Source organism: Falco peregrinus, chromosome 6 (genome assembly GCF_023634155.1).
Source record: "Falco peregrinus isolate bFalPer1 chromosome 6, bFalPer1.pri, whole genome shotgun sequence".
In the NCBI taxonomy this organism is placed as follows: Eukaryota; Metazoa; Chordata; class Aves; order Falconiformes; family Falconidae; genus Falco; species Falco peregrinus.
The window spans coordinates 59,468,790-59,478,746 of NC_073726.1; the positions used below are offsets into that span (position 1 = coordinate 59,468,790).

Genomic DNA, 9,957 nt, shown 5'->3' on the forward strand with positions numbered 1-9,957 from the left:
TTGAACTTGACCTTACAATGTCCCTACGATTTCTAGGAAATGGAGGAGGGGTGAGAGGGAACAGGCTTTGACCTCCACACACATTTTCCAGCCCCTTAGCATCTAGAAGAATATACCCCCCTGCACCTGTGCTTCCTGATACCCTGAACTGGGGGGGGCTAAAACCTAAAATGCTCCCAGCCCTCCAAATTCAGCTGCTGTTTCTGTAAAGCCCTGCCACTGCTTTGTGCTGGGAGAGGCTGGGGAGCAGAAGAGATGAAGGAGATGACAAATGAATTCTTCCTTATTTTTGGGGAATGCTGGGCTATGCTAGTGCTACTGCTGCTAGAAGATCCTATATTTACGCACAGCTGGAAAGGGGAAACAATCACCTCAGCTGGCACCGATCGGCATCCTTCCGAGGGCTTAACGTCCCATTGCCCCAGCTCCAAGGCCAGTCCGGGAATGGCTGTCATGGCCAGTAGATGCTGAGGTGGTGCCACTACTTCCTACACCCTTGGCACTGTAGGCTTTTTATTTTGGGATTGTCCAGGGGAAGAAAAGGGCTTGTGACTGAATTGGGTTGGCTGGCTGTCACCAAGCGCCCGTTTAATTTGTTCCCTGTACATGCTGGCATGGAGCAAAGCCCCGTTGTACCCACAGAAGCGCACGTTCTCCAGATGTTTCCTCTTCCATCCTTAAATGCCTACAGGGGACCCACAGGCTGCACGTCCACAGTGTATGTGTCGCTTTAAACTGTGACTCCCCTTAGAAAAGCAACAACCTGAAAAAATGGCACCCACAGCCAGCGTGCGCTGCGCCTGCCGCCTGGGTTGGACCTGGTGACTTCCAGGGGTGCTGGGGCATGAGGATCTGAGTCCCCTCACTTTGGGTGCCGCCAAGCGAGCAGCGCCTTCCAGCCTTGCTTCTGCTGGGCCCGACGCCGTCGGAGCTGGCAGCGGGAAGGAGACCGGCTCCGGTGCCGTTGGGCATTGGCTGCAGGCTCCGCGGGGGACAGTAAGACACGCGGGTCTGCCCGGGGCAGCAGGGTGGCAGGCTGGTGCTGCTGCCCGGCCCGGGCGCGCCGTGCGGGAGGGAGTTACCTGCGGGCCGGGGGCGCTGCAGGGCTGCGCTCTCCCAGGGCGGATCAGAGACACGGGCGGTCCCCGGGCCCGGCCCCGGCCGAGAGCCGCCGCGGGGGGGGCGGGGCGGGGCCCGCGCCACGTGCGGAAGGCGCGCCACGCCCCAGGCTGCGTGCCATTGGAAGGCGTCGTCGCCAATCAGCACTCAGGGCTCGCCCCGCGTGACACAGCCCGCCGGCCCCTATGGGGCGGTGGGAAAGGACTTTGAAGGACGACCGCCGCGGCCAGTCAGACGGGGGGGCGGGGCTTGGGGCGGCGGCCAATCGATTGTGAGGGTGGCCGTTCCGTCGTTGGCCTTCCTGTGTCAGCGGCGAATCAGTACCTGGGTGGGCGGGGCATTAACCGGAAGTTCAGTTGGGTGTGGGTCACCTCCGGGCCCGGGAAGGTGCGGGGCGGGGGCTGCGGCTTAGGGGGGTTCCGGGGGGGGGCGGGGACGGGGACCCTGTCCGTGTGGCCTTCTTGGCTAGGGCGGCTTGCTTTCAGGGGCTGGAGGAGGGAGCTGGGCCCCCTTAGCGGGAGTATCCTGCCTTCTGGGGCTGGAGGAGCAATGAGGCCTCCCGTGATTTAGGAGTGGCCTTCCCTACCGGGCTGGGGGGCTGAGGGAGGAACTGTGCCCTGTTCCACTGGTGGGAGCTGCTGGGACCCTCTGGCTAAAGGAATCAAGCCCCATGGTATCGGGGGAATGGGGATCCCGTGGCTGGGGGGGCCTGCCCTATGCGTCGGAAAGAACAGGCCCGGGGGGAGGGCTCTGCTCTGTAGGGCTGTGGGAAATGCGAACCCTGTGCCTACCTCATAGAAATAGGGAGGAATCTGGGGGCTCCGGGGTGGGTGGGACCTACAGCAGTGTGGCTGAAGCTGCAGTGGGCTGGCAAGGGCTGGGCTTAGGGGGAGTAAGCGCTCCTGTTCGATGCCCTATGTGTTTCTATCTAGGGCAGGTCCTGGCTTGGGGGCTGCCCTGCTGAGAGGACTGTGAGTGAGGCACTGCTGCAGTGGGACTGGCCATGAGGTGCACCCACCCCACATGCCTCCTCTTCCCACAGATGGCCCAGAGGCTGGTGCTCCGGCAGCTGCTGTCCCTTACCTCCAGGACACTGCCTCCCCAGGGCCCCCTGGCACCCCACGGCAGGGCCTTCGGCACCTCAGCAGCCTGCAGAAGCACCTTCAATGTGCAGGACGGCAGTGACTTCCAGGACCGGGTGGTGAACAACCCCAAACCCGTTGTGGTGGACTTCCATGCACAGTAAGTTCCCACACACACAGCTCTTGAGCCTCTTTCTGCCATCAAACATGTAGGTGTGTCCCCTGCTGCTTTCCTGACACAGTGGCATTCCGGGTGCACTGGGGATGTGAAGGCTTCCCAAGCTGTGGAGCTGCCACATCTGATGTGGAAAGGTGCTTCTGCCTCTATGGCGCAATCCGTAGAGATTTAACTGATTAGGTTGCACCACTGTGGGCATAGCTACACCCTGCAGGAGTGTAGAACACTAGTGCCTGGAAGGCACTCCCCAGGGCAGCATGGCTGCACCTCCCAAGTGCTTGGGTGTCACCCTGGTGCTGGCATTGAATCATCCTGCAAAAGACACCTCAAGATAAAATCTCTGATGCCTCCCTTTTTTAACTTTGTGGATTAAACTTCCTCTTAAAAACACTACATGATGTTAAAGAGCCATGGAAGAATACTGCGCTTGGTGTACCCCTGCACCATCATGTTGCATCTTTCAGGTTTTCTTACGCTGCATGCTCTCGAGGCAGGGATCTTGACAGCAAATGCCTTTATGTATTAATAATAGCCACTGATACCAACAGCAGCATTTGTTATCAATAAAAAAGTTGTCATTCTCTTGCTAGTAAAAATATTCCTAGATGTTATCTGCTGGATTAACAATACTGATTATCTTTGTTTTCTCAAATATTTTCACAGACCCACAGTGCTGTCATGTGAGCCTGTTGTGGCTGATTCTGGGCAAACACTATGAAACAGCCCAAAAACTTCTGCTCTAAATAGACCAAACTGACAAACCAAAATGAATGTTAATTGGGATCATCCAGGGAGGAGAGGACAAATGATTGAAAGCCTGAAACCTGGTATAGAGGGAGGCTAAAGAGGAAAAAAGTTTTCCAGAGCTTCAGGTTTTTTTTAAAAAGGGCACTTGGAGCTTTAATTTATGTTTTCCTTGAACTGAGTTCATACTATGCTAATGTGCAGTCAGAGGATGTAGGGGATGTTTTCTGTGTACAGGGCCTTGCAGTCTGCTGTTACTGCATCTGGGCTTGGAATAGGTGGTCTCTCTTTGAACAGATGTGATGCCTCTGTAAGTTTTGCAGCTAAAGGGGAGTTTCTGTAAACCCTGTGGTGAGTGTGGAGGGGATGTCTGTGATTTGATAATTGGCATAAAACGATTTGAGTGTGGGCTGTGACCCCCACACCTGGCAGCAGCACTTGCTCTAGGGCAATTTTGTGGTCAGCAGGGTCACAGCTTTGCACGTACACACCAGTGAGGATGCAAAGCAGGGTAGGGATGAACAGCTAAGAAGAGGAGGCAGGAGGACCACCAAGGCTGGCAGAGCAGACTGTGGTATGGTCAAAATGACATCAAAATGCTTACCGCAAATGCTGAATGGTGACCTCTTCTTCTACTCAGCTCCCACCACCACAGGAACACACAGATAAAAACCCTTTGACAGCTCTGTTGTGAGGGAAACGTTTTTCTAAATCATGGTTTGGGAATGGTATTCCCAACCTGGTTCTTGAATGGAACAGCAGTGGTGGTAAAGGCACTGGTGTACCAGCAAGCCTTCCACAGCTGCTGCTGTGCTTACCTCCTCTGATGTCCCCTCTCCTCTTTCTCTGTCAGGTGGTGTGGCCCCTGCAAGATCCTAGGCCCCAGGTTAGAGAAGATGGTGGCCAAGCAGGAGGGGAAGGTGCTGATGGCGAAAGTGGACATTGACGATCACACAGACCTTGCTATTGAGTACGAGGTAGGAGCCAGAAGAGTGCAGACTTTTATTTTGCTGGTAGTGCAAAGGTCCTTCCCTGGGGAGAGGTGTGCCTGCATGGCAGTGGTGTTGGTGGTGAGGAGAAGCCCAGTGCCTACCAGTTCCTGACCCCTTGGGTCACTTGTGAGTAGGTGGATTTCACTGCTTGGCTTTTCTTGCTCATGCTCAGCATCCCCACATCTAATTTTGCAGAAAGGTGTCCTCTGAGCCTTGCAGGCATCTGTCAACATAAATGCTTGCTTGGTGTTGAGGAGCCTGCAGCATATACAGAGTGTTTTACTGTGTGCATGGGCTGCTCAGGTGCAGGGCAGGAACATGAAGTAGCAAGCCCCAGTCTGCTCTGCTCTTGAATGTTGTTCTTAATGCAGACAGCCTGTCCCTCTCTTTCCCTTCCTTGTTCAAGATTTTTTGCTGGGTTTTGTTGGGACAGGTAGGAGCCAAGTTGGAGAGCACACATGAGCAACAGGAGCATTCATCCCGCTCTTGACAAGCACAGACCTTGGTGCTTACACTAGTTTTTTACGCGTCTGTTGGGTGTGTACCCTGCAGTGCCTTGCTCCCAGGAAGGAGCAGAGTGACTGGAGAAGGCCATGGCTTTGGTTTACATGATTTATGTATTTTTGCCCTGTGTCAATGAATAGGTTAGTTTAAGAAACACAAAAAATTCTCTGACAACTGTGCTCACCTCCGTTGTCTCTCCTTGTAAACAACTCGGTCTATGGAGCCAGGGCATCCTGCTGCTGTGTTTTACAGGGAGGAAAGTGCTTAATTTTCACTTGTATATCATGCGGATGGAGCTACTCCCCCTCTGCAGATGAAGTCCTGCTCCCAGGGTGGAGGTTCAACAGGAAGCTCCTCAAGTTGCCCAGCAAAGTGTGAACCATCTCCTGAGCAAGCTGTCATTTTGTTGAGTCTGGAGGAGACTGTGCCGTTCCCACACCCTGCCGAGCCAGAAGAAGAAGGAAGCGGAAACAGCTTGTTGCCTCCCACTCTTTCCCGAGGAGACCTTTCTGCCTGTGCTGTGGTGGAGTGTCCACTCAGCTGGCACCCACAATCGTGCCTTGCACTTCTGCAAGATGAGCATGGGAGCCTCCGGTGCTCTGGCAGATATGCCCCGGGCCAAGGAAGATGGCTGCTGGCTCCTGAGCAGTACTCAGTGTGTGGCAAGCCCGAAGGCTGCATAGCACAAGGGTGCTGGTAAGAAGTTGAAGACCGTGAGATTGTTTCAGTGGTGGTCAGAAAGTGGGTAAATCCTAATAGATGCAGTCAAAGCTCTGGTAGCAACAACCCTAAGGAGAAAAGGAGAAGAGAATATAGAGATGATTAGCTCAACACTTGTATTGTTCCAAGCCTTCCAGAAGATTGAATTAGTTGTGATTACAAGAGGATAATATCAGATGACTGGAAAATGGCAGAGTGTGTGCATGTGAATAAAGGTCTTTTAAACAGAGGCTGAAAATTCCCCAAGTTGTGCAGGTTTGATGATAGGCTGCTTGTACTCTCCCACTGGCTGGTGAGTGAGCAGCTGCACAGCCTTCAGTGTACACGCATTTGTCTGCAGGGTCCCTGTTTTGCAGCCCTGGTGACGTAGGTGCAGGCAGGACTGAGGCTGCAGGCAAGGGCCAGCTTCCAGCAACTCATTCTAGAGCCTTATATACAAACATGATGAAGTTTTTGTTTAGCAGGAGGGTCTGGAGGTCGTTGCTGCCTCCTCTGCTGTCAGGAGTGATGTGTTTATCTGGTCTTGGCTATTATCCTCATGGCTAAAACCCCACCCCTAGGCAGTGTCTGAGAGTAGGATAGCTGCAGATGGTTAGGTGTAAAGGAGAAATTTTTGCTTTGATCTTTATAGTTTGGGGCATCTTTTTTAAGGCAGAAGTTTGGTTCGTGTGCTGAGCACGCGCTTGGTTTTGCTCGTCTTCTTTCTGGGAAGTTGCCACTTAAGGAGATGTGAGCATAAGGGCTGATGGGAAGACACTAAATCGAGATCAAAGAGGGACCAAAGGTAGTGTTTAGGAGAGATCAGGAAAACCAGAGGTGGTATTTGGAAGGGATCAGAAAAGATTTGCTTTAAAGCCATTCCATTGGGGATCAGATGTCTGCAGGCTGAGAAAGTTTTTGTTCTGGGGGTTCTCGGTGTCTGTGCCGCCCCCACAACTCCTCCACTAGCTGCCCGGAAGCCTTCATCCACGTTTATTCCCCTGCCCACACACGCAGCCGCCTGCTTGCTGCCCGATTGCACAAGCTCCTCTTCAGCAGCCTCCTTGGTGCAGGGGGAGGCAGGACTAGGGAGAGACACCCCCTGGAAGAGCCAAGGAATGCAGTCACATTCCTTCACACGGGCTGCCGTCTGCCCTTGGCTCCCGGCTGTCCCGGCTTAGCACTAAGCGGGGATGCATTTCCTGCGACTAGAAACGACCCTGGCGCCTTTCCCTGTCCAGTTATGCACAGCACAGAAGTTCTTTCTCTGGGGATTCCTGCTTATATCTAACACCTTTCATCTCTGGTTGTGGCTTTTCTCTGCTGCTCCAGCCCACTCCTGACCTCTCTCACCCCAAAAGCAGAAGGGGAGAAGGAATACTTTTTTGTTTAATCTGCTGTCTCTTGAAATTCTTTAGATTCATCTCTTGCCTTGGCCCATTGCCTGCATGTGTGGCCACTGGGAAAGGGCAGCCCCTTCTCCGGCCGCTGCGAGTAGGCAGCTCAGGAGAGCTGCTGGATACAGGGACAGTCATTCATCAGCGGAGCTCAGCCCTCTGTTACACCTTTTTCTGAAGCCTGGGTGAAATCCTTCCCCGTGCTGCACTGTGTGGCATCCAAGCTTGTATAAAATCCCAGTTTCAGATGGGAGAGAATTCCCTTAGTACGGATGCTGCCAGGAATAGCCTGGATGGCTGCATATATCTGTAGTCAGCGCTGATCAGAAGCAGCCTGACTTTTTCTCTAGAAATGCCTTGAGAGAGGAGGAGGGTTTGTTTAGATTCAGGGCAGATGGGACCAAAAAAAAAAGAAGAGGAAAAAAGTCCGCAACTTTGTGTTCTAGAAATTCCCATGACATTTGCTTCTCAAGCAGCAAAAAAAAAGTACGTGCTCCATTAATGAGCTGCCCTTGCTGCAGCTAGAAGGAAGGAAGCTGTCGGAAGTGTTTTCTGGGCAGAGGCAAGTTTCTCAGTGCCTTCTGTTCTCACCCAGCTCTGCAGTGCCAGCCCCAGGTCGGCCACACGTTCCTGGGGTTTGCTCACCCACACGAAAAGGGGAAGCTCATGGGTGCACTGGTCAGCGTGCAGAGCCCTGTAACTCTGTGTTAGCTTGTTCATAGTGCTTCAAAGAGTCAACCGTTCCCTACCCCAGGCTGTAACGGCCGGATGCTTGGACTTGCTGGTTGGGCATGTTGGTTTTTTGAATGGAGCTGGGGCAACTCCGCTCATTATTAACCCACTTTGCAAGAGGGAGGCGCAGTGGAGGTTTGCCCTTCTTAGGGAGGAAGAGACCAGCTGAGTGCAGCAGTGCTGGTACGGTTAAAATCACAAGGGAGCGTGTTGACGGCACCGTCGCCAGCGCCGGGGCCGAGACCTCTGGACACGCTGCCACCAGTCACTAGGAGGAGCTGAAGATCGTGCGATGCGGCAGCCCCGGCGCTCCTGTCCCTTCGGATGAGACTGCACAAGGCCTGGAGGACAGACTGCGGGGAGCCACGCCGGACTGGCCAGCTGGGACCGGGTGGGAAGAGAAGCACAAAATGTCCCTTTCATCTTCAGGCTCCCGATGGGAGAAAAGCCAGCCCTCTGGCGGGTTTCCCAAGGAAGGATTTGCAGATGCTTGCTGGCAGTAGGGGGGGGGCAGTGCATGCGAGAAGTCCCTGCAGGCTGGCAGGGACGCGGAAGGCAAGATGAGGACAGGACTTGTTTTGGGGGTGCGAGCTTTGCAGAGGTAAGGGCACCAAAGCTGTGGGGTCAGAAACATGACCAGATGTCACTGCAGCTCTCTGAGCTTTGGTTGCTTCTTCTCTGCCATGTCCCTGGGGTCTCTTCTGTCGCTGGTCAGCCGGCAAGTCCCTGGGGAGCGTAGTCATTTCCACTGCTGTCCTCTTGGATAATTCTCAGAAAACTATCCTGGGCTAAAAAAGCAGCATCCAGAGCAGCGCAGCTGCCTACTGGCTCTGGGCAGAGGGACTTTTTGACTTCTTACCTAATCATCAGGGATCTGCAGTGGACAGCCACTGGTGTGTGACCACCTAAACCACTGGAAACAGTAGTAGAAAAGGAAAGATGGGTTGGAGGAGGTTGTGGTAGGACGGAGCAGGAAATCTGCCTGTGCAGTGATCAGGGCGGGGACCTTCCTCCAGCTCCAGTCCTGTCTGAAGAAGAACATGGGTAGAGTTTGATACCAACCTGGCCATAAGACGTCCAAAGGTTGTCAAGTCTGAGAGATGTCCTGGTAAAAGACTGGGTTGGTTTGTTTGCTTATGACATGACAAAAGGGAAGGAGAAGAGGAATTTGTACTGGGGCAGGGGGGAAAGCTTTGCCTTGCTGTTTTCATATTAGCTTTGGTTTTGTCTTTAAAATGTTGGGTCTTTTTTAAACTTGGAAAGCTGCTCAGCCTTGACTTAGTGCAACATAAGTCAGTGCAGAGAGGAGGAACATAGATCTCAGCTGGCCTGTGTTCTGCAAGCAGACACGTTACCCTTGAGCTGTATGCTCAGCTCCCTTATAGCTGCTTCTGTAGAGCCCCATTTGGGGCCACCAAGGTGCAACTAGGCTCCCTGCAGCCTCTGCTCACCTGTGTCTCCCTGTTTCTCTTGCTCCCAGGTGTCAGCAGTGCCAACTGTGCTGGCTATGAAGAATGGAGATGTTGTGGATAAGTTTGTGGGGATAAAGGATGAGGATCAGCTGGAGGCATTCCTCAAGAAACTCATTGGAGCCTGAATTAGAAGGGTGACTGTACCTCTGTCTCTGGACACGTCCGCATTGTGCATTCCTTGCCTGAGAGAGCTGAGGGGCATGTGAACTGGCTGCCTTGTACAGCCTGGGGTTTTTTTCTGTTTTGGGGTATTTAGGAGATGGACAGTGCTGTTACTCTTCCCTCCCACTCCCACTTCTCTTGAGCAGCAGTAGTTGTAAAGGGTGCTGAGGAGTGGGGCTGCTTTTTCTCAAAATGGGGAATACGGCTGGAGTTAGGAGCCTGTGTTTTATCAGAAAAGAGCTGACGTGCGAAGCTGCAGTTAAGAGCAGGAATGTTTTTCTCTTTGCCTAGCATCTGATAGCCCAGAGCAGAGGGCAGCTGCTCCCTGCAAGATGTGGGTACATACCTGCCCTGGGTGGGTTTGTTTAAAGCTGAGAATGCCTCTGCCTTGTCTGTGAAATCTGTCTCTTTGTCCTTCTCCTCGTGTTGCTGCAACAGGTACAGCTCCACTAATCCATGGGCTCCCATCGTAATTTTATAAGAGGAAATAGAAAACAGAAGTATTTTATGGATCTCCTTTTGTATGTCTGTAATGAAGATAACTTTATTGGTCACTGCTGTCTAGCTGGAGAATAAAACTTGATTCTCAGAAATCGCAGGGAAGTCCCTTGTCTGTCCAGAAAGGTGAGAGGGGGTATCAGCAGCACACTGGCTGGTTTCTGCTGATGAGTTGGGAGAACACAGGTTATGACTTGATCCCTGCTAAAAGGAAATGTGCTGAAAAACAAACAAGTGGATTACTTTCACAGGGCTTCCAGTGCTGCTTCTAGGACTCCCTCTGGGTGCTGCTGGATCCCGGAGGAAGGACTGTTCTCCTGTGCACAGAGGAATAGTGGCTCACTGCACACAAGGAACCTGAGCTGTGCTCGCTCCCCC

General features: G+C 53.1%; 1 protein-coding gene across 3 annotated transcripts; it reads left to right on the top strand.

The window, feature by feature from the left end:
• Positions 1-1,384: 1,384 nt before the first annotated feature.
• Positions 1,385-9,676, top strand: TXN2 (thioredoxin 2). 3 transcript variants are annotated; one of them, XM_055807739.1, is made up of 4 exons: positions 1,385-1,506; positions 2,162-2,361; positions 3,977-4,100; positions 8,928-9,676. In XM_055807739.1, exons 2-4 carry the CDS (start codon positions 2,162-2,164, stop codon positions 9,042-9,044), a joined length of 441 nt encoding a protein of 146 aa, XP_055663714.1. In that variant the 5' UTR covers positions 1,385-1,506; the 3' UTR covers positions 9,045-9,676. The 3 variants fall into 3 exon arrangements, with proteins under 3 accessions (XP_055663714.1, XP_055663716.1, XP_055663713.1); XM_055807741.1 differs by having other exon boundaries at positions 1,453-1,474; XM_055807738.1 differs by lacking the exon at positions 1,385-1,506 and adding an exon at positions 1,592-1,792.
• Positions 9,677-9,957: the final 281 nt, after the last annotated feature.

What these genes read in the sequence shown, in the direction of transcription:
- TXN2 (XM_055807738.1), top strand. An exon ending in GTGGTGGACTTCCATGCACA is followed by an intron (nt 2,362 to 3,976) that starts GTAAGTTCCCAC and finishes TTTCTCTGTCAG; the next exon opens with GTGGTGTGGCCCCTGCAAGA. An exon ending in ACCTTGCTATTGAGTACGAG is followed by an intron (nt 4,101 to 8,927) that starts GTAGGAGCCAGA and finishes TCTTGCTCCCAG; the next exon opens with GTGTCAGCAGTGCCAACTGT.